The 24,478-nt window shown below is 43.9% G+C and overlaps 1 protein-coding gene and 1 pseudogene across 1 annotated transcript; one reads left to right on the top strand and one right to left on the bottom strand.

Annotated features, from left to right (window-relative positions):
* LOC139158523 (zinc finger protein 208-like) overlaps positions 1–24,478 on the top strand; it is a 148,330-nt pseudogene that overhangs the window by 19,866 nt on the left and 103,986 nt on the right.
* On the bottom strand, positions 5,374–7,543 carry LOC139163177 (zinc finger protein 726-like). The gene is given in 3 exon segments (XM_070744139.1): positions 5,374–6,355; positions 6,440–7,311; positions 7,467–7,543. Coding segments are annotated over 3 exon segments (1,437 nt in total). The 3' UTR covers positions 5,374–5,867.

Genomic DNA, 24,478 nt, shown 5'->3' with positions numbered 1-24,478 from the left:
AGATCCTGCAGGAAGAACCCATCCTCCCTTCGGAAGTTCAGCCCTGGAACTCCATCCAATACTGGGAGGCTGAGGGTCCCCGAGGACTTTGCAGCCGACTCCATCACTTTTCCAGGAGATGGCTGAGGCCAGAGAAACACATCAAAGCCCAGATGCTGGACCTGGGGGTTCTGGAGCATCTCCTGTCCCTTCTGCCCCCAGAGATGGAGGGCTGGGTGCGGGAGTGTGGAGCAGAGACCAGCTCCCAGGCGGTGGCTCTGGCGGAAGGCCTCCTCCTGAGCCAGGTGGAGGAACAGAAGGAGCAGGTCCAGTTGCAGGTGAGACATTTCGGGAGCTCAGAAGGGAATCGTGTGTTTAATACTTCATCCCTCCTTCCCTAACTTCTCTGGCATTTATCCCATGTGGCAATTCTCCACATTGTTCCATTTTCTCACTCAACCTCATGGATGGATATTGGGGGCTTTGAGATTGTGTTCCGAATCTGGGAATCCACTTTGTATCATGTGATGTGCTTCTTTTTTCCTTCTTCCTATTTGAATTGCTGCACTGTGGAGATGAGAGATCCTGAGGGAAAGAAGAATCCATCAAAGCCCCACCAGGGGATATTTTTCAGGAGGATCCCTTGGGAAGATCAAAGTCAGGACACTTCAGGAGGTAATGGAAGTTCCTCCGATTACCCACCTGTCCTACCTCTCTCCCCCTTCTCTTCTATAGAATATCCTAACCTCCTATTTTCTTAATTGTGCATTTTGAAATTATTTATTCCTTGCAGAGAAACAAAGAGTGAAGCTTTCTGATTATTATGATGAAGATCAAACAGCGGCTGAACCTTCAAATCAAGTAAGAAAGGGGAAAATTATTAGATTTCCCCCCATCTGGCCAGGATTATTTTTGTGTTCTACCACAACATGGAGAGCAGAATAACAGATGGGTCATTCCATGTGAAGTCGACCAGTGGCCCCCACCTTACCATCTCAGGTTTTGATGAAATTTGGCACATAGTTTCATTATGATATTAAAAAGTTCAAAAGACTTAAAAATTGGGATTTCTAGGAGAGCTCAAATAAAGTTTGCAAAATGCTGAATCGGCAAAAATGACATTTTGGGCCAACCTCTAGAAGCTGTAAACGCATCAGTTTCAGTAGTATGTTGGAGATATTTGGAGAACCATCACACCTTGTAAGGCTTTATAAACTGGCAAAACCCCATGTACCTGGTCCTCTTACTTTTTCCATGGTTCAGGCTCAAAACTACTTGGCCTTTCAGGTTGATTTTCGGCAGGTGTACTAAGTACACAGCTGCAATGAGGACTTCCAATTTGCAGCACATATGAGTTCATACAAATCTAATAAACAAATAAATAAAAGAGTTCAAAGTTGGTATTTAACAGGGTTTTGCCAAATTTTGGCTATTTTTGATGCCCAGTTTGATCCTATGGGACAGCTTCAATCCTCTTCAATTTAGCACCATTAGAAAGAACAGATACTCTTCTTTAAGAATATACTGCTTTTATTTTGGTGTCTCGTCATATAAGGAATGAAAAAATCTCCTCAACTGTTTGCGGGCAGCCTCTAGCTATCGGTATCTAAACACACTTGTAAATGGATCACAAGCTTCCTGACAGACAGGAAGCAGCAGGTGAAGCTAGAAACATAGAAAATTGACGGCAAAAAAAGACCTCATGGTCCATCTAGTCTGCCCTTATACTATTTCCTGTAATTTATCTTAGGATGGATGGATCTGTTTATCCCAGGCATGTTTAAATTCAGTTACTGTGGATTTACCAACCACGTCTACTGGAAGTTTGTTCCAAGGATCTACTACTCTTTCAGTAAAATAATATTTTCTCATGTTGCTTTTGATCTTTCCCCCAACTAACCTCAGATTGTTCCCCCTTGTTCTTGTGTTCACTTTCCTATTAAAAAACACTTCCTTCCTGAACTTTATTTAACCCTTTAACATATTTAAATGTTTCGATCATGTCCCCCCTTTTCCTTCTGTCCTCCAGACTCTACAGATTGAGTTCATTAGGTCTTTCCTGATACGTTTTATGCTTAAGACCTTCCACCATTCTTGTAGTCCGTCTTTGGACTTGTTCAATTTTGTCAATATCTTTTTGTAGGTGAGGTCTCCAGAACTGAACACAGTATTCCAAATGGGGTCTCGCCACCAGCGCTCTATACAGCGGGATCACAATCTCCCTCTTCCTGCTTGTTATAACTCTAGCTATGCAGCCAAGCATCCTATTGTTAATGTGATGCTGTTAATATGGCTCTACAGATGGTGGGGAAGCAGAATCAGACGGAGAGATGGGTGCAGCCAGCCCATTAGTTAATGATCCCATTAGTGAGACGTCAGACTTGGAGGAGGATCGGTGGATAGATGCTCGTATGCGCAGGCTCATGGCTAGAAGGGACCAACTCTGCAGGTATCATCGGCGATAAAGAAGAACACCTGTTGCTAAGGCAATTAGGTTAATGGGGTTGATGATAAATTACGGGCGTTGGGGAGTGAGCATGTGGACGTTTATTCATTTGGAGAAGAATCATTGCCAAGGTTTGGAGTATTCCAGGACCTCTGTTGACTCTTTGGACAATTCAGTTAACACTTATGGCCTTAAAGAAGGGGGAGTTGTGAAGAATCACAGCTGCCTTAATTGCTCTCATTTGTTCCTGTTTTTGACCGAATTTTAGGACTGTTATCTGGGTGAGACAAATTTGACTCTGTATGTGCTTTTAACACGGTTTCAGATAAACTACTATTATTTCTGTGCCGGCGTGTGTGTGTCTGACTTTGCATTCCTCTCTCACTGGGGGCTATTAACGAGAAGCCCGGCATAACAACTAATACTTCGTGTGATTTCAATTTTATGCCTATGTAGTTTTATGTTTGTTATGTTTGTGTGTATGCTTTTTAAATAATGGGGTTTTTAGGCTTTTAGTGTTAAATAGTTATTTAGACTTTTAATATTAGATTTGTTTTTATGTATTGTTTTATCACTGTTGTGAGCCGCCCCGAGTCTGCGGAGAGGGGCGGCATACAAATGTAATAAATAAAATAAATAAATAAAATAAATCAAAGATTATACAGTGTTCTCTCGATTTCTGCGGGGGATGCGTTCCGAGACCGCCCGCGAAAGTTGAATTTCCACGAAGTAGAGATGCGGAAGTAAATACACCATTTTTGGCTATGGACAGTATCACAAGCCTTCCTGTAACACTTTAAACCCCTAAATTACCATTTCCCATTCCCTTAACAATCATTGACTCCCCATTATTACTAGTACTCACCATTGAATAAGACATTTAGTGATCCTGATATTTATAAACATAATTATTTCTTAACAATAATTATTTTTTTTGTTATTTATTTGCAAAAAATATTAGTTTGGCGATGACAAATGACATCATTGGGTGGGAAAAACCGTGGTATAGGAAAAAAACCGCGAAGTATTTTTTAATTAATATTTTTTGAAAAACCGTGGTATAGGCTATTCGTGAAGTTCGAACCCGCAAAAATAGAGGGAACACTGTATTAGCTTTTTTGGCTGCTGCGGGACACATGACTCATGTTTAAATGATCATCCATTCGGACTCCAAAGGTCCCTTTCATAATTACTGTTTTTGAGCCAGGTTTCCTGTAATCTGTTTTTCCTACTGTTCTGTCGGGCTCTCTGGTAGACTCCTCCCAAAAATTCACAGGTACAAATTTCAGACACACACACGTTTGAAAATTCAAAACAATGTTCTTTATAATGAAAATTCACTTAAACCAAGCCCTCTTTTGGTATAGCAAAGAGCACTGGTCTCCAAACAAACTGGTCATTTGTACAAGTCCCTTATCAGTTCTTTGATACTTAGCTTGCAGCTGTGGGGCAATTCACAGTCCTTCTTCTTTCACAAAGTGAAACACACTTTGCTCTGGTTTAGTTTCAAAGCGGGTAAAAATCAGCACACAAAAGGTCAAAGTCAGTAAAGCAGTCACGAAACACCACGATCAGGTAATCCTCCACAATGGCCAAACCCACAGGCTGCTCTTTATAGCAGCCTCACTAATGACCACAGCCCCACCCAACCACAGGTGGCCTCATTTTCTTTGATAATAATCTCTCAGTTGTTGCTGCCTATGCATCGCTCTCCGCATGCGTGGCTGTATCATTAACTCTTGTTCCGAATCCAAGGAGGAGCTAGAGAATTGATCTCCTTCTGAGCGGTCTGCCCCACTCTCCTCCTCCCTGCCACTCATGTCTTCTTGGTCAGAGGAGCCTTCATCAGCAGATTCCACCGGGAGCAAAACAGGCCTGCAGCATATGGATGTCTCCCCCACAACCTTTTCTTATTTGGATCAGAAAGGCCCTGTCAAGGTTCCAGGTAGCATCCAAACTAAATCAGAGCCAAAGTCAAAGTCCTCCTCAAAGTTCCAAATTGTTGCTGGAGCCATCCTGGCACCTATACTGGGAAACCTGAATCTGAGTTTCCCACTCTGTTGAAAGTTCACATCACTAGTCCCCCACCCACAAACTTGTCACATTGCCCACTCAGATTGTGCCAGTGTGGTAAATCCTCCTTTTGCTTCTGCCCAGGTGGGTGGGAATAGGATGGCATTGAACCACTTGAAAGAATGTATTTATTTATTTATTAAATTTGGATGCCGCCCCTCTCCATAGGCTCGGGGCGGCTCACAGCAATAGTAGCACACAATGTAAAATACAAATCTAATATTTAAAAACTAAAAAACCCATAATTAAAAAACATACACACAACATACCATACACAAATTATAAAGGCCTGGGGATGATGTCTCAATTCCCCTATGCCTGACGGCAGAGGTGGGTTTTAAGGAGCTTACGAAAGGCAAGGAGGGTGGGGGCAATCCTAATCTCTAGGGAGGGAACTGTTCCAGAGGGTCAGGGCCGCCACAGAGAATGCTCTTACCCTGGGTCCCGCTAGCCAACATTGTTTAGACAACGGGACCCAGAGAAGGCCAACTCTGTGGGACCTAACTGGTTGCTGGGATTCGTGCGGCAGAAGGCGGTCCCGGAGATATTCTGGTCCGGTGCCATGAAGGGCTTTATAGGTCATAACCAACACTTTATATTGTGACCAGAAACTGATCGGCAACCAATGCAGGCTGCGGAGTGTTGGTGTGACATGGGCATATTTAGGGAAGCCCATGATTGCTTTCGCAGATGCATTCTGCACGATCTGAAGTTTCCAAACACTCTTGAAAGGAATCCCCATGTATAGAACGTTGCGGTAGTCGAGTCTCGAGGTGATGAAGGCATGAGTGACTGCGAGTAGTGACTCCCGGTCCAGCTAGGGCCGCAACTGGTGCACCAGGCGAACCTGGGCAAACGCCCCCCTCGCCAAAGCCGAAAGATGGTTTTCTAATGTTAGCTATGGATTGAGGAGAACGCCCAAGTTGCGGACCCTCTCCGAAGGGGTCAGTAACCCCCTCCCAGGGTAATGGATGGACAGATGGAATTGTCCTTGGGAGGCAAAACCCACAGCCACTGCGTCAATGCTTTGTGGCTACATCAGTTCCCTCATGAAGTCACCCGTCCCAAGTTCCCATAAACACCAGGCCTTCTATAGATAGTGTGGCAAGCTGTTAATTTATCACCAAATTCTGCACCAGCATGACAGGCACGATATGCATAAAATCTAGAGATATGGTGGATCAGTGGTTAGAATGCAGTACTACAGGCTAATTGTCCATAGCTAGGAGTTTGACCTTGACTGGCTCACAGTTAATTGAACTTTTATCTGAGGTCACCAATATGAGAATCCAGATTGCTGGGGACCCTTATGCTGACTTCGTAGACTGCTCAGAGTATAAGATAAAGCTCTGTGGAGTGGTATATAAGACTAAGTGGAATTGCTATTGCTATATAGTTTCTCCCGAGCGTGGATCCTTTTATGACAAGTAAGATCAGCATTCCCAGCAAAACTCTTTCCACATTCCATGCATTCATATGGCTTCTCCCCTGTGTGGATCCTTTTATGGGAAGTAAGTTGACTTCTACGAGCAAAGATCTTTCCACATACTGTGCATTTATATGGCTTCTCCCCTGTGTGGATTATTTTATGGGAAATAAGTGTGCTGCTACGAGCAAAGGTTTTTCCGCACTCCATGCATTTATATGGTTTCTCCCCTGTGTGGATCATCTTATGGGAAATAAAATATCCTCTTTGAGCAAATGTCTTTCCGCACTACATGCATGTATATGGTTTCTCCCCTGTGTGGATTATTTTATGGGAAATAAGTGTACTGCTACGAGCAAAGGTTTTTCTGCACTCCGTGCATTTATATGGTTTCTCCCCTGTGTGGATCATCTTATGGGAAATAAGATTACCTCTTTGAGCAAATGTATTTCCGCACTCCATGCATTTATGTGGTTTCTCCCCTGTGTGGACAATCTTATGGGAAGTAAGTGCACTTCTACGAGCAAACGTATTTCCACACTCCGTGCATTTATATGGTTTCTCTCCTGTGTGGACAATCTTATGGGAAATAACTGTACTTCTACGAGCAAAGGTATTTCCACACTCCGTGCATTTATATGGTTTCTCTCCTGTGTGGACAATCTTATGGGAAGTAAGTGTACTTCTACGAGCAAAGATCTTTCCACATACTGTGCACTTATATGGCTTCTCCCCTGTGTGGACAATCTTATGGGAAATAAGACTACTTTTATCAGCAAAGTTCTTTCCACACTCCATGCATTTATATGGACTCTCCCCTGTGTGGACGATCTTATGGGAAATAAAACTACGTTTTTCAGCAAAGGTTTTTCCGCACTCCATGCATTTATATGGTTTCTCCCCTGTGTGGATCCTTTCACGGGAAGTAAGTGTACTTCTACGAGCAAAGGTCTTTCCACACTCCGTGCATTTATATGGTTTCTCCCCTGTGTGGATCATCTTATGGGAAATAAGATTACCTCTTTGAGCAAATGTCTTTCCGCACTCCATGCATTTATGTGGTTTCTCCCCTGTGTGGATCCTTTCATGGGAAGTAAGTGAACTTCTATGAGCAAAGGTCTTTCCACACTCCATGCATTTATACGGCTTCTCCCCTGTGTGGACCCACTTATGGGAAGTAAGTGTACTGCTATGAGCAAATGTCTTTCCGCACGCCATGCATTTATATGGTTTCTCCCCAGTGTGAATCCTTTCATGGGAAGTAAGTTCCCTGCTTGTTCTAAAACATTTTCCACATTCCAAACATTTATAAGGCTTCTCTTTTGTGCCAATCGCTTTTTGAGAGGTAAGAAAGTTATTTCCAAGAGAAAGAATGGATGTCCCATTACTGTATAATTTTGTCTCTTGTGTCTTTTAATAGCATTGTCCCCTTTGTTTTGGGTTAAGTAGTGTTCTTTAACTTGTGCTTTAGCTTTGATTAGCTTCACACTCTTCCCAATATATTTCCCCCTTATTTTAACTTGTTGGGGGAGAAAGTCTTGCATCGGAGCATCGGTGGAGGATAAGCTTTCCTGATTCCAATTCTTTGACTGGTTTCTCTCAGGGCTTTTGACTTCCATTCCAATTCCAAAATTCTCCATTCCCTCTTTAGCATCGATCACTTGGAACAGTTCACAGGAATCTTGATTCTCCTGCCCATTATCAACTTCAAAGCGAAAGGGAAATAAAAAATGGTAACAAGGTTAGAGAAAAAGATCAAACTGTAGAAAGTCAAGTGGAAAAGGGTGCGCGAGGGGTATTTTGGGGCGCGCACGCAGCTTACAGGGAACGCTGGCTGTGAGTCATACTGCATGAATTGGATTGGGAATGCTCTTCCATGGCCTGAGTGTGAAAGTTCTGTTCTCATACAATTTTGCAGATTTCAGCGAACAAACGACACATTCCTCTCACATGACCTCCCAAGGATGATAAAAGCACAGTTCATTTTTTTCATAAAAGTTCAAATACAAATGGAAAAATACAGATAGGAAATGGCACCGAAAGCATCCAAGCAAAGAGACATAGACTCTTTCCTTCCTTGGAGCACCAGAAGGCCAGATCCTTTCCTTCTTCCTCCCAGAAGACGAGATCTCATAATAATGTTTTTAAAAATAAAATATAATCTGTCTTCTTCAACTCTGGCGACTAGAAAACTCTTACCTTGAAAAACCACGATCCTATGGTTTTCCAGCATGACTTCCGAATGCAGCGCTTTCTGGTCAGGATCTAGCAGAGACCATTCCTCCTCAGAGAAAGACACAGCCACCTCCTCGAAGGACACAGGACTCTCCTGAACACGGGGAAAAGAACAGGTGGATTCACAATATCTGTTCATCTTCATCAATGATTTAGACAAGAGGAAAGAAACATAGAAGTCTGACGGCAGAAAAAGACCTCAAGGTCCATCTACTCCGCCCTTATACTATTTCCTGTATTTTATCTTATGATGGATATATGTTGTTCTGTCCGGCTCTCTGGTAGACGACTCCCAAAAATTCACAGGTACAAATTTCACACACAGACACGTTTGAAAATTCAAAACAATGTTCTTTATAATGAAAATTCACTTAAACCAAGCCCTCTTTTGGTAGAGCAAAGAGCACTTGTCTCCAAACACACTGGTCATTTGTACAAGTCCCTTATCAGTTCTGTGATACTTAGCTTGCAGCTGTGAGGCAATTCACAGTCCTTCTTCTTTCACAAAGTGAACACACTCTGCTCTGGTTTAGTCTCAAAGCGGGGGGAAATCAGCACACAAAAGGTCAAAGTCAGTAAAGCAGTCACGAAACATAATGATCTGATAATCCTCCACAATGGCCAAACCCACAGGCTGCTATTTATAGCAGCCTCACTAATGACCACAGCCCCACCCAACCACAGGTGGCCTCATTTTCTTTGATAATAATCTCTCAGTTGTTGCTGCCTATGCATCGCTCTCCGCATGCGTGGCTGTATCATTAACTCTTGTTCTGAATCCAAGGAGGAGCTAGATAATTGATCTCCTTCTGAGCTGTCTGCCACACTCTCCTCCTCCCTGTCACTCATGTCTTCTTGGTCAGAGGAGCCTTCACCAGCAGATTCCACCTGGGCCAAAACAGGCCTGCAGCATGTGGATGTCTCCCCCACATCCACAGTCCTTGGGGCAGGAGCTGGGCCAGAACCAACCACAACATATGTTTATCCCAGGCATGTTTAAATTCAGTTACTGTGGATTTATCTACCACGTCTGCTGGAAGTTTGTTCCAAGGATCTACTACTCTTTCAGTAAAATAATATTTTCTCATGTTGCTTTTGATCTTTCCCCCAACTAACTTCAGATTGTGTCCCCTTGTTCTTGTGTTCACTTTCCTATTAAAAACACTTCCCTCCTGGAGCTTATTTAACCCTTTGACATATTTAAATGTTTCGATCGTGTCCCCCCTTTTCCTTCTGTCCTCCAGACCAGCGTTTCCCAACCGCTGTGCCGCGGCACAGTAGTGTGCCGCGAGACAAGGTCAGGTGTGCCGCAAAGTTCCGCTTCCAAACCGGAAGTTGAGTGTCCCGGCTTGCTTCTTCACACCTTCATTTTCGCGCCTTTCTTCTTCGTGCCTTCCTTCTTTGCAGCAGGTGAGCTTGGGACTCGGCGGGATGGCAATAGTAGCGGCTGAGGCTTTCACTTGTGGCATCGGGAGTGGTAATAGAGGCGGCGGCGGGAATAGCGGGGGGGGGGCTCCTGCAAGTGGAAGCCTCAGCCCTGGAGCCCCCTCGCCCGTGGGAGTGCTAATGGCGGCGACGGTGGCGGGAATAGCGGGGGGGGGCTCCTGCAAGTGGAAGCCTCAGCCCTGGAGCCCCCTCGCCCGTGGGAGTGCTAATAGCGGTGGCGACGGCGGCGGGAATAGGGGGGGGCTCCTGCAAGTGGAAGCCTCAGCCCTGGAGCCCCCTGGAGCCCATGGCTTTTCGTCGATGTCTCTGCCTGCCCGATCCGGAGTGCTAATAGCGGCGGCGGCGGGAATAGCAGGGGGGGGCTCCTGCCCGCCGCCGCTATTAGCACTCCCGCGGATCGGGCAGGCAGAGACATCGACGAGAAGCCATGGGTGTGAGGGGGCTCCAGGGCTGAGGCTTCCACTTGCAGGAGCCCCCCCCCGCCCGATCCTTCCTTCTCTGGAGCCCCCTCACGCCCATGGCTTCTCGTCGATGTCTCTGCCTGCCCGATCCGGAGTGCTAATAGCAACAGAGAGAGAGAGAGTGAGGAAGAACAAGAGAGAGAAAGCATGACAGAGAGAGAAAGAACAAGAGAGAGAAAGAAAATAAGAGAGAACAAGAGAGAGAGAGACTAAGAGAGAGAGAAAGAAAAGAGAGAGAGAGAGAAAATAAGAGAATGAGAGAGAGCAACAGAGAGAGAGAAAGAAAAGAGAGAGAGAAAATAAGAGAATGAGAGAGAGCAACAGAGAGAGAGAAAGAAAAGAGAGAGAGAGAAAATAAGAGAATGAGAGAGAGCAACAGAGAGAGAGAAAGAACAAGAAAAAGCACGAGAGAAGAAAAGCAAGAGAGAAAAAGAGAGATAGCAAGAGATACTGAAAGAAAGCAAGAAAGAGAGAGAGAGAAAAAAAAGAAAGCAAGAGAGACAGATAGGAAGAGGAAAGGAGAGAGAGAGAGAAATGAGAACAAAAAGGGGAGGAGAAATGAGAAAATGATTGAGGCAGAGAATGAGAGGAGAAACAAAAGAGAGAGAGAGGTGATTCTTGACGCATATGGTAAAAAGCACCCAAATAATAAGAAAAAAACCCCAGCCCTCACCTGTTTTTGAAAAGAATAAAAGAGAATAAAACCCCAGCCCTCACCTGGTTTTGGAAATGGTTTGAGTACACACAGACATATAAGGGGCGGGGGGAGAGACAGAAATGAGACAGTAGTATAAATTTGAGGAGGGATGATTGATGATTGACTGTATTTATAAGGGGATGTTACATGGGATTGTATGTTCTATGTATAAATACATGTAGAAATACTGTAAATCTGAAGGTCAGCAGTTAAAATCTCATCCCCAGCTCCAGGTTGACTCAGCCTTCCATCCTTCCGAGGTGGGTAAAATGAGGACCCAGATTGTGGGGGCAATATACTGGCTCTGTTAAAAAATGCTATTGCTAACATGTTGTAAGCCGCCCTGAGTCTAAGGAGAAGGGGGCATAAAAATTGAATAAATAAATAAATAAATAAATAATATTTACTGTCTTTTTGTGTCATTTTGGTTGGTGGTGTGCCCCAGGATTTTGTAAATGTAAAAAGTGTGCCGCGGCTCAAAAAAGGTTGAAAATCACTGCTCCAGACTATATAGATTGAGTTCATGAAGTCTTTCCTGATACGTTTTATGCTTAAGACCTTCCACCATTCTTGTAGCCCGTCTTTGGATCCGTTCAATTTTGTCAATATCTTTTTGTAGGTGAGGTCTCCAGAACTGAACACAGTATTATTCCAAATGTGGTCTCACCAGCACACTCTATAGCGGGATCATAATCTCCCTCTTCCTGCTTGTTATATCTCTAGCTATGCAGCCAAGCATCCTACTTGCTTTCCCTACCGCCTGACTGCACTGTTCACCCATTTTGAGACTGTCAGAAATCACTACCCCTAAATCCTTTTCCTTTGAAGTATTTGCTAACACAGAACTGCCAGTACAATACTCAGATTGAGGATTCCTTTTCCCCAAGTGCATTATTTTACATTTGGAAACATTAAACTGCAGTTTCTATTGCTTTGACCACTTATCCAGCAAAGCTAAATCATTTACCATATTATAGACGCCTCCAGGAACTCATCAAATTTACAGACAAGACCAAATTGAAAGGAATACCAACACTCCAGAAGTTCAAGATATAGAAGGATTGACAAATTAAGCTCCATCTTTTAGGGGGAAGAAACAACAAATTCACTGGCATAGAATTGCTCAACATTAGTAAAATTAAGAGGGATCTTGGAGTCCTAATCCTTGGAGTCCCACTTAAACATGATTCAGCAGTAAGCTACAATTCCCCCCCTCCCCAAAAAATAACCCCCAACAGACTCATAGACTGCATTAAAAGGGATAGAATCAAGATCACATAAAATGTTAGTACCGCTTTATTTTTATTTTTTTTATTGAAATTTAGACTTACAACGAAAGATAAAGAGCAAAAAAAATTACAAACAAAAACATTAAAAAGAGTACAGAAACACAACTGTATAATACATACATATAAAAGGCGGTTACATAACACACCCTTATTTCCTTGATTTACATTTCTGGTAATTCATGAAGAAGAAAATATAAATATTTATGCTTTTCCTGTCTTGTCAACTATATTTCCATATATAAAGTGGTATTAGTACCACTTTAAAATGCCTTGGTAAGGTCACACTTAGAATAGTAGTAGATCCTTGGAACAAACTTCCAGCAGACCTGGTTGGTAAATCCACAGTAACTGAATTTAAACATGCCTGGGATAAACATATATCCATCCTAAGATAAAATACAAAAAATAGTACAAGGGCAGACTAGATGGACCATGAGGTCTTTTTCTGCCGTCAGTCTTCTATGTTTCTATGTTTCTAATATTGCACTAAGTTTTTGTTATCATGATATAAAAAAGATGTTGAGATTCTAGAAAGGGTGCAGAGAACAACAAAAAGGTGCAGAGAGCAACAAAAATTATTAGAGAACATTTGCTGGAATTGGGTATGTCTACTTTCATGAAAAGAAGGACTAGGGGGTGAGATGATAGCAGTGTTCCAAGAAACAATGGATGGAAACTATTCAAGGAGAAAACCAACCTACAACTAAAGAGAAATTTCCTGATAATGAGAACAATTAATCAGTGGGAATGATTTGTCTCTAGAAATTGTGGATGCTCCAACACTGGATGTCAGTGTTCTCCGTAAGCTGTGGCCGTGCGCACGCGTGTGCCCCAAAATACCCCCCCGCGCGCCCTTTTCCACGGGCGCGCGCTCCCCATCCCCCTGCCAGCCCGCAAGGGGGGGTGCAGGGGCGGGGAGGCATCGGGGGTAGAAAGAAAGGGAACCGCAGCCGCTCCTGCCTCTCCATGGTGCCTCCGGCCCCCTCTCGGCCCTGCCCCCGCCCGCCCGATCCGCCCCATCTCCTCCGCTGCCGCCTCCTGCCTTGGGGCGTGACTTCTCCCGTGGCGGTGGCTGCGGTTTCTCCTCATCCGCGCTCCCAGCCACCGGACCACTGGGAGCGCTTTCGTCCCGGTGGTCCGGTGCCATGAAGGGCTTTATAGGTCATAACCAACACTTTGAATGGTGACCGGAAACTGATCGGCAACCAATGCAGACTGCGGATTGTTGGTGTAACATGGGCATATTTGGGAAAGCCCATGATTGCTCTCGCAGCTGCATTCTGCACGATCTGAAGTTTCCGAACACTTTTCAAAGGTAGCCCCATGTAGAGAGCGTTACAGTAGTTGAACCTTGAGGTGATGAGAGCATGAGTGACTGTGAGCAATAAGTCCCGGTCCAAATAGGGTCGCAACTGGTGCACCAGGCGAACTTGGGCGAACGCCCCCCTCGCCACAGCCGAAAGATGTTTCTCTAATGTGGGCTGTGGATCGAGGAGGACGCCCAAGTTGCGAACCCTCTCTGAGGGGGTCAATGATTCTCCCCCCAGGGTAATTGACGGACAGATGGAATTGTCCTTGGGAGGCAAAACCCAGCCACTCCATCTTGTCTGGGTTGAGTTTGGACTACAGGTGATAAATAAGGCTTCTTAAAAATGGTTATGTGCATAATTCTTTGAGTCAAAGAATTATCAAAAAATGGGGGGGGACCTCTAGCGGTTATGATATGTTTATTCCTATTTCTTTGAAGGCCTTTTCAAAAATTCCTTCTTGTAAACTGAAAGTTGGCGGAGTACGTAGCAGAACAAGATAACTAGAGGAAGCTATGCTGGCTAAGAGGAACTTGAGCCTGCTATTCTGCCCTCCATGTTGTGGAAGAACACAAAAATAATCCTGGCCAAACGAGGCAGGAAAATAGATGGAGAGAGAACTCTGCGCCCCCGCTTCACTTCATGAAGGGAGAATACAAATCTCGTAACTTTTTCCATCCTAGAATACAGCTCGTCTGTCTGGAACCCATACCACATCTCAGACATCAACCCCCTCGAAAACATCCAAAGGTATTTCACCAGAAGAGCCCTTCACTCCTCCACTCGAAACAGAATATCCTACGAAAATAGACTAGCAATCCTGGGCCTAGAAAGCCTAGAACTACGGCGCCTAAAACACGATTTGAGTATTGCCCACAAGATCATATGCTGCAACGTCCTACTACCGGTCAATGACTACTTCAGCTTCAACTGCAACAACACAAGAGCACTCAACAGATTCAAACTTAATACGAACTGCTCCCAATTTGACTGTAAAAAATATGATTTCAACAATCGAGTTATCGAAGCGTGGAACTTATTACCGGACTCCATTGTATCAACTCCTAACTCCCAACATTTCTCCCTTAGACTCTCCACGATTGACCTCTCCAGGTTCCTAAGGGGCCAGTAAGGGGCGTACATAAGTGCACTGGTGTGCCTTTCGTCCCCTGTCCAATTGTCTTTCCTTTCTCTCACCTATCTTATATATTCTCTTCCTTTCATATATCCTCTCCTCTAAGTTCACTTTCACCCTCTTTTATATTATCACATGTCTATCTTTCTTCCTATGTATTTTTGATTGGACAAATGAATAAATAAATAAGTGTCATAAGAAAAATCAGGTCAAATTCCAAGAAGGGAATAAAATGGAAGCTGCTTAAGAAAGGAAGTTTATTGATGGGCAGAACCAAGAAAAAGTTAGAATAGAACAGAGCTGGAAGGGACCTTGGAGGTCTTCTAGCCGAGCCCCCTGTTCAGGCATGTACCATCTCTGACAAGGGGCTGTCCAGCCTCTTCTTAGAACCCTCCAGTGAGGAACCCCCATGACTTCTGGTGGTAAGCAGTTCCGCTGGTTAATTCTCCTCATTGTGAGGAAGATTCTCCTTAGTTCCAGGTTGCTTCTCTCCTTGGTTACCTTCCATCCGCTGCTTCTCATCTTCGGTATCTCCGTTCGGGGCCGCTTTGCAGGGAAAAGGGGGATCCCCTGACCCACAGAAAGGGGGGGGTCAAGGGATAGGCAACTGGAAAGGGCCGTTTGTCCAGAGGTTTTGAGTAAGGGAGACGTGTGTTTAAGAAGAGGAATCACCCTTCTCAGAAACCTCTCCCTGGTCTGGATGAGGGTTCTCCGTGGCTTTCCTCCCATTTTGGGGACACAAATCTAATAAATAAATAAATCTGTGGGCAGCATAACTGGAGGTAAGTACCTTTATGTGTTCACCTGTGAGGTATCCTGAGCAAAGATGTCTAGGGGACATAAAGACTGTTGAGAGGTTGACATTTATTCATTCATTCATTCATTCGATTTTTATGCCATCTCTCTCTGAGGACTCGTGGAGGCTTACAACATATGAAATAACAATATATAACAACCTGAATGCTATTAATAACTAATAACCTAAAAACCCAAAGACCATGAAAACACTCATACCCATTCAGGGCAACTAACTCGCATAACTTTGGTTGGGCAGAGGGCAGCAGTCTAATAGCACCAAGCTTTGTGACATAAATGAATCTTGAGATTCTTACGGAAGGCAAGGAGGGTGGGGGCACTACGAATCTCTGGGGGGAGCTGATTCCAGAGGGTCGGGGCCGCCACAGAGAAGGCTCTTCCCCCTAAGCCCCACCAAGCGATATTGTCTAGTTGATGGGACTTGGAGAAGGCCGACTCTGTGGGACCTGACCAGTTACTGGGACTCATGTGGCAGAAGGGGTCCTGTAACTATTCTGGTCCAAAATTCCAGACTACTAGTCGATGTGGCCTGAAATCTGGAGGTCTCCACTTGTTTTTTTAAAAAAATTATTATTAAAATAAATTTTATTTACAAAGATAAATACAATGAACACAATAACAGTACAAATAGACTGCGGAGAGGGGCAGCGTACAAATCCAATAAAATAATAATAATAATAATAATAATAATAATAATAATAATAATAATAATAATAAAATAACAATTTAAGCATGTAAAAAGAGGGAAAAAAGGGAAGAAAAAAAATGAGAAAAGAAACACAAAGAAAAAACCAAGAATTACACAGTGAATCTTACGAGAAACAATGTACAATAACAACAAACAATAAAGGATGGGCGGATGGGCGGCAGATCTGTATTGAGAGTGTGAGCTATAAATATTCTCTGTCGCCCATCCTATAACGGAGGTCTCCTCTTGTTTTCCCCATGTCTCTCTAGCCTCCCCGTGAGTGCACAACCAACTCTTGCTTTCCAGAGTATTGTCCTCCTGGGAAGTTTGGCAACCGAGAAACGTCAGGCGACGAGGATGTCTGTAACATTTATTTCTGTCTTCTGGGCTAGTGGCTGTTCTCCCACTCTCCATTTTTCTCACGATCCTTGATGACATAACTATGACGAAGTAGCACATAAATACTGAAGCTCCATGATCCATGGCAGAGGGTAAAATGAGGACCCAGTTTGTTGGGGCCAATATGTTGGAGGTGAAGATGTTTCTCTTCTCATCCAAGCAGCCTCTTGAGCTCTGACCGGATGAGGGTCTACAACACAGTCCTTGCCGCAGTTCCAAGAGGTTTCTACACCCATTTGCACTACCCGGTGTGACCCCGAGGAAGACCAGGAAAATCCTCCAATTGGCCTCAAGGATTTCTCTAAAAGGACGTAAATCTAATAAATAATAATAATAATAATAATAATAATAATAATAAATGAGCTACTCTCCGCAAGGAATATCAATTGTTGCGTTCCCCTCCTTCTAGTGAGAGCTGAAGAAGCATCTTGGAGAAAAAGCAAAACGTCTTCCAACCCACCCACCCCCAAAGTCCAGTCATTTCTTCTTGCAAAAACATCTTTATAGACTCCTTGCTTCGTGTGTGAGCATGTGGTTTCTCTCTCTGTGTGTGTGTGTGTGTGTGTGAGAGAGAGAGAGAGAGAGAGAGACAGAGACGTAGAGAATGAATCGAAAGCTCCCAAAAGGACAGAACAAGCATTTAATCTCCACCTGGCTTCACAGTGGTTAAAATAAGATCAGAAAAACATTTATTTGACAAAACTATTGCCTGGCATTAGAATCTATTATTAATATTATTTTATTTATTTATTTATTTATTTTGTCCAATACGCAATGAGGGTTTTAGTGGGCATATATCTATATACACATAGTAAAATACATGGTGAAGGTTATAGAGGAGAAACTCATAGTAAAATATATCTAAGAAAGAATAGAAGAGAAGATATAGGAATAGAACATATCAATGAAAGAATAGAAGAAGAGATATAGGAATAGAAGATAAGATGTAGAAGATATAGCAGAGCAATAGGACAGGGGACGGAAGGCTCTCTGGTGCACTTGTACTCGTCCCTTACTGACCTCTTAGGAATCTGGATAGGTCAACCTATATAGATATAGAATGTTCCGTATAATTTAAGATGTGTATACTTTTTCAAAAGTGGCATATGCAAATCATTTAATAGAGCTATAATAGAATGTTACCATAGTTAGAACCATTTTTTTTCTATAGAAAACGCTGCAAACACGTCCAAACTGGGTTTTTTTCCCTTGTTCTATGTCTTTTTTTTCTTTTTCTTTTAAATGTATTGGTTTTGATATATTTATTGTTTATATACAGTATATGTATATAAATAAAATTTATAATAATATTTTTTTTAAAAAGAGAGTTTGCTCTCCAAGGCAGGTGTAGCTCCAAAGCTGCCTCCAGGGTCGCGATTTCCCTTCAGTAGCCAGCAGGGGGCGACCTCTTGGCTGTCGACTGACGGCACCACTGCGCACGCTCCAATCAGTCTGAGTCCACGGACAGTTCCAGCTGACAGTTGCTCGGATCTTTTGAGGGGGCGTCCGTCACTCAGGGGAGGGAAGGAGATTCTGAGGGAGCGGGAAACTCGCCTTGTTAAGTCTGTAAAAAGAAATTCTGTAAAATACTGTCTCTGTAAATTTTAAAATGTGAATAAATCAAGGTCGCGTCTGATTGGTTAAGACGCACGGCCGTTTCTTTTAGGCGCGAGCCTTTAAAGTATAAATAGAGCTGCTTTTGACACTGACAGCTCAGACGCGTTTCCTGGCTGAAGTCACTTGTTCGAGCTGAATAAACGGAACCGTCTGTACCATTCCTGACTGGTCTGATTCATTTCACTGGCGACGAGAGAACGAAGAATCCACGAGTCAAGCATGAACAACCTCCAGATCGGCCGGGCTCCCGACTTCTTCGACCCCGAAAAGTCATCATGGGACGCCTACATGGCAAAATTCGAGATTTTCCTCGAAGCGGCAGGAATGGGAGAAGCAGAAGCCGACAGGAAGCGGGCGATTTTTCTAAATTATTGCGGGACTGAAATCTTCGACCTCGTTCAAACGCTGACCGACCCGCTCCCGGCTAAGAACGTTCCTTGGGACGACCTCCAAACGAGACTCGCCAATCATTTCAAACCAATGAAACCTGCCGTAGTCTACAGACATCAATTTTCCAGAATGACACAACGTGAGTCGGAATCCATAAACCAATTCGCCACGCGACTTCGCACGGTACTGTCAAAGTGCAAATTTGACAACCCGGAAGCTCGCCTCACCGACGCTCTTATTTTCGGGATGAAGAACGCCGCGGTCCGAAATAAAATACTAACAGAAGATGAGCCAACGCTTCAATCTGTCATCAAGCTGGCTCAAACTGCCGAAGTAGCTGACGCGGCCGCAAAAGAACTAAAGGAACACGAGAAAAAAGAAACCGTTTCAAAGATCTCCGTTGCTGGCTCCCACACCGAGGCACCAGATGACCTCAGCCCAGCTGCCACGGACGACGACACCTGTCTTCTGCTGCCATCTGACCAAGCCAGACAGCCCAGATACCAACGACCATCCAACCCTTGCCCTGGATGCCGAGGGAACCACGCAAGACAACGCTGCCCTTTCCGCGACGCCATTTGCCGCCGCTGCAACCGGTGCGGACACATCGCAGAGGCATGCAGAGCGCCCCTTCCCGAGGAGTCCTTCTCTGCACCCCGCCAACCGAGATTCAACAATCAGGCACAACAACCGCGAGACAACAAATTTTCCAGAGGCTTCAACCGCAGAAACTACTCCACCGCTAACCGTGACTACTCACGAGGTAACGCACAAACTTACGTAAATTGCGCAAATACAAAAAAGGGGAGCAAAATTGTTATCTCCTTACATTTAAATGGCAAACCCTGTAATTTGGAATTAGACACAGGGTCAAAGTACTCTATTATGCCTTGGGACAAATTTAAAATGTACATGCCAAATTTTCTTAAATCTGATTTAATGCAATCAACTCTGGTTATAAGGGATTTTCAGGGAAATGTTATACCTGTATTGGGTAAAGTAGATGTGCCTGTTCAATTTAAGAAATGTAAATGTTCTCTTCCATTGGTTGTGGTTGAGGGAGCTAAACACTCCCTCCTTGGGTTAACATGGATGTCTCCTCTAGGCATTGAAATATCGGGAATTTGTAATATTAATGCTGATAATGATGTTCCTAACTTTGTTCAAGAGTTCCCTGAGGTCTTCAGCCCTACTTTGGGCACATATAATGGGCCGCCTATTTCTTTTTCTCTAGACCCAAAGGTTCCCCCTGTCAGACTTAAACCTCGCAGGGTCCCTTTACCACTCCTCCCCAAATTGGACATCCAACTGGATAAACTTATAGCTCAGGGCATTCTAGTCCCGGTGGAACAAGGGCCATGGGAAACCCCTATAGTCACACCGCTTAAACCTGATGGCTCCTTAAGGGTCTGTGCAGATTACAAAGCAACGATAAACAAAGCCCTCCAACACCACCCATATCCAATTCCGGTAGTCCAACAGCTCCTGCACTCACTGGGGGAGGGAAGGGTCTTCTCTAAAATCGACCTCGCTCAGGCATACCAACAGCTCCCGGTCGATGAGGCCACATCCCTGGCACAGACCATAGTTACTCACAGGGGTGCTTTCAGGTGCACCCGCTTACAATTTGGGGTCAGCATAGCCCCAGGCATTTTCCAAAGCCTAATGGAGCGGTTACTGGCAGGCATAAAAGGAACCACCCCATATTTTGATGATATACTTATCTCAGGGGACAACCAGTCACAATTAAATGACAGAATTAGAGAAGTATTGTCCAGGCTACAATCCAGGGGTTTGAGAGTAAAAGCAGACAAATGTGTATGGGGAGCCAAAAGCATCGAATTTCTGGGTTACAGAATAGACGGTGAGGGAATCCATCCCACAACAGAAAAATTAAAAGCCATAACAGAAGCACCCGAGCCAAATAATAAAACGGAACTCCAAGCATTCTTGGGCCTTCTTAATTTTTATTCTATCTTTCTAAAACAGAAGGCAACGGCAGCAGAACCGCTACACAGACTGCTGCAGAAGGGAATTCCATGGACCTGGGGCACACCTGAGCGCGAAGCTTTTTGCAAAATAAAACAATTATTGACATCTAAAAGCGTAGTGGTTCAATACAGCTCAATTTTGCCCATAAGGCTTACATGTGACGCTTCGGCTTATGGGGTAGGCGGGGTATTAGCTCATATAATGCCCAACAAAACGGAAGCCCCAATTGCTTTTTTCTCCAGGACATTGTCCATGGCCGAAAGGAATTATAGCCAACTGGACAAAGAGGCATTGGCCCTAGTTTCCAGCGTGAAGAAATTTCACAACTACCTGTGTGGGAGGAGTTTTGAACTTATTACAGATCACAAACCCCTATTAGGTCTATTGGCTTCTAACAAGCCAACTCCTCCTTTCATGTCCCCCAGATTGATTAGGTGGGCGCTATTTTTATCTGGATACCAATATGAGTTAAACCACAAAGGGGGAAAAACAATTAACCATGCAGATGGCCTAAGCAGATGCCCCATGCCTGAATTAGTTAAAGACCCAACCCCGGCAGAAGACATATTGCTACTAGACTTTGAGGAAAATCCTCTGACCACAGCCAAAGAGGTAGCTGAACACACCAAAAAGGACCCAATATTGTTAAAAGTTATTAACTGTATTCAAAAGGGTTGGATAGGAGATCATGAGGAAGCAGGACTAACAGAATTTAAAGCAAAAAGGTTGGAATTGTCTTATATGAAGGGTTGTATTTTATGGGGTGACAGGGTAGTCATCCCTAACAGTTTAAAACAAAAAGTGCTATGTATGCTACACGAGGGCCACCCAGGTATTGTTAGAATGAAGGGTTTGGCCAGAGGACACTTGTGGTGGCCAGGCCTAGACTCAGACATCGAGCAATGGGTAGCAAACTGTGACCCTTGCCAGGAGTCACGTCCCAATCCCCCCAAAACAACACCAATTGAATGGGAGAAACCCACTGGGCCATGGTCACGCATACACATCGATTTTGCAGGCCCTATTGGATCCCAAAACTTTTTGATTGTAGTAGATGCTTTCTCCAGATGGGTAGAAATAATAGCCATGCAAAACATCACTACTTGCGCCACCATAAAGGCTTTGTATCACTTGTTTGCCACGCATGGGTGTCCAGACATCCTGGTTTCTGATAATGGGCCACAATTGACTGCCAGACAATTTGAATGTTTTCTCAGTAATTTGGGGGTCAGACACGCCCTCACATCTCCTTATTCGCCATGGGTTAATGGTCTGGCAGAACGTTATGTTCGGGTGGCCAAAGAGGCACTGCGCAGGGCAGGCCCAGGGGAATTACAACACAATTTGGATAAATTCCTGTTAATGCAACATATCACCCCAAATTCCATCACTAATAAAAGCCCTGCAGAAATTCTATTGGGTCGGAAAATAAGGTCCCCTCTGGACAGGTTGCACCCCCATTATTGTACAACAAATTATAATGATGTAACAGGCAGAATACCTGAAAGAAGTATGTACCTAGGGCAAAATGTATTTGCTAAAAATTTTGATGGGGGTTTAAACTGGCTCAAAGGAAAAATACTCCAGCAAACAGCTCCTAAAACATATTTTGTTCTACTAGAGGATGGCCGCACATGGAAGCGGCACATAGATCACTTGCGGGGGCGTTTAACACCTGACAATGATCAAACCGCTAACCAACATTCTTCCCCCCAAGCAGACTCTCACACAGAGCCTGAACTTTTTGATTGTTTAATGGACTCACCACGGCCAGGATTCTCCAACAACGACTCCGAGCCGTCCTCCTCGTCAGGAACCGGTGCAACGCCATCAAATCCTCAGCCGCAGGCCGGAGCCCCAACTCGGGCCCAGCCGCGGACAAGAGACTGCAACGAGCCATCCTCCTCCGTTGAGTTCACAGACGCAAATGATCTGCGCAGGTCTGAGCGACTTTCACGCAGGCCAAGCAGACTGGAGGATTACATCACATGGCTCACTGATTGACAGTTGCGCTCAACCAATGAGGGAGGGGTGTTAAGTCTGTAAAAAGAAATTCTGTAAAATACTGTCTCTGTAAATTTTAAAATGTGAATAAATCAAGGTCGCGTCTGATTGGTTAAGACGCACGGCCGTTTCTTTTAGGCGCGAGCCTTTAAAGTATAAATAGAGCTGCTTTTGACACTGACAGCTCAGACGCGTTTCCTGGCTGAAGTCACTTGTTCGAGCTGAATAAACGGAACCGTCTGTACCATTCCTGACTGGTCTGATTCATTTCACGCCTCATAACTGCTCTTGGCTGTGCGTGGCGGGAGATTTAACAATGGGGCAGGTGGGAGGAGGGGAGGAAGAATAAAGGGATCCCATCCCTTGTTCACATCTCCATTCAGATTCCGATTCTGAGGCTGGGAGGATCTGTGGAGATCCCGCGGAGACCAGTTGAAAGCTGGGAGATCCCTTCTGAGCCTGGGAGACCAGAGGAGAAGCAGGAAGAGATCCAGGTGACAGAAGCTTCTTTTTGGGGGGATACAAAGAGATCTTCTTCACGTGCTTTAATATCCCCATTTCTCCTTGATGGAGTTTTGGAGATTAATAATCCGAGTAGATATTTATTATTGTTGTTGCATTATTATTATTATTATTATTATTATTATTATTATTACTATTTAATAGATTTGTATGCCACCCCTCTCCGTAGACTTTAGAGAACCTCATTAACGAAATTGTTCATACGTCCTGCCTGTAGGTGACTACTTCAGCTTCAACCACAACAACACAAGAGCACACAACAGATTTAAACTTAATACTGTATTAACCACTCCAAACTTGACTGTAAAAAATATGACTTCAGTAACTGAGTTGTCAAAGCGTGGAACTCATTGCCGGACTCAGTAGTGTCATCCCCAAACCCCCAACACTTTACCCTTGGATTATCCACGGTTGACCTCTCCAGATTCCTAAGAGGTCAGTAAGGGGCGAGTACAAGTGCACTAGAGAGCCTTCCGTCCCCTGCCCTATTGCTCTCCTATATCTCCTATACCTTTCTTCTATTCCTATATCTGTTCTTCTATTCTTTCATTGATATGTTCTATTACTATATCTTCTATTCTTTCTTAGATATATTTTACTATGAGTATATCCTCTGTAACCTTCATCATGTATTTTATTATGTGTATATCCACTAAAACCCTCATTGTGTATTGGACAAAACCAATCAATAAAAGAATAAATGCTTCCAAAGAGTTTCTGATTTGGAGCGATTCTCCCATTGGCTCTCATCCATCGGCACTGATGGACACAAGAGTTTTGTAAGCAGAAGATAAAATCCACATCCTCTTTTGTCCTGTATGCTTAACAGATCTTCTTTGCTTATATTTCAAGTGTTGAGTTCCTTGCAGGAATGGGGAATAATTGAGTAATTGGTCTCACAAATCTTTCTCCTGATCTGTCTTTCAGAGGGCTCCCCAAGGATAAAGGTCAAGATCAGGGCACCTCAGGAGGTAAGGGAAGTCTCTTAAACTGGATTGGAGGTTTTCTAGGAAGATTCCAGTTATCCTTAATTCCCTGTGTCTCCTCCTATATTAGTTGTTGGGTTTAGTAGAAGGTGACCCAATTCCCTTTTCAAGCTAGAAGACTTAAGACGCACAAAGGAATTCCCTCCCTTCAGAGCATGCTTATGGCTCGCCTTTAGCAGAAGACCTTGTAGGGGCCACCTTGAGTTGCATTCTGGTTCCTCCTCCATCACGAGAGATTTCTCATTGTTTTTGGTCTTTCTTAAGAGATAATTTTGAGTAAATTCCTGCGCAGATCCCTGCTGTCCCATACAACAACAACAATAATAATAATAATAATAATTTATTAAATATGTATGCCACCCCTCTCCGAGGACTCAGAGCGGCTCACAACAAAACAATACATAGTACATACAAATCCAATGATTAAAAAACAGTTTAAAACTCTTATAAAAAGCAATCATACAGCCCAAACAAATCATACATAAATCATAATAGCTAAGGGGTATATTAATGTCCCCATGCCTGGTGACATAGGTGGGTTTTCAAAAGTTTACAAAAAGCCAAGGAGGG

This window comes from Erythrolamprus reginae, chromosome 2, assembly GCF_031021105.1.
Source record: "Erythrolamprus reginae isolate rEryReg1 chromosome 2, rEryReg1.hap1, whole genome shotgun sequence".
Lineage (NCBI taxonomy): Eukaryota > Metazoa > Chordata > Lepidosauria > Squamata > Dipsadidae > Erythrolamprus > Erythrolamprus reginae.
This window is presented reverse-complemented; position numbering and strand designations above follow the sequence as displayed.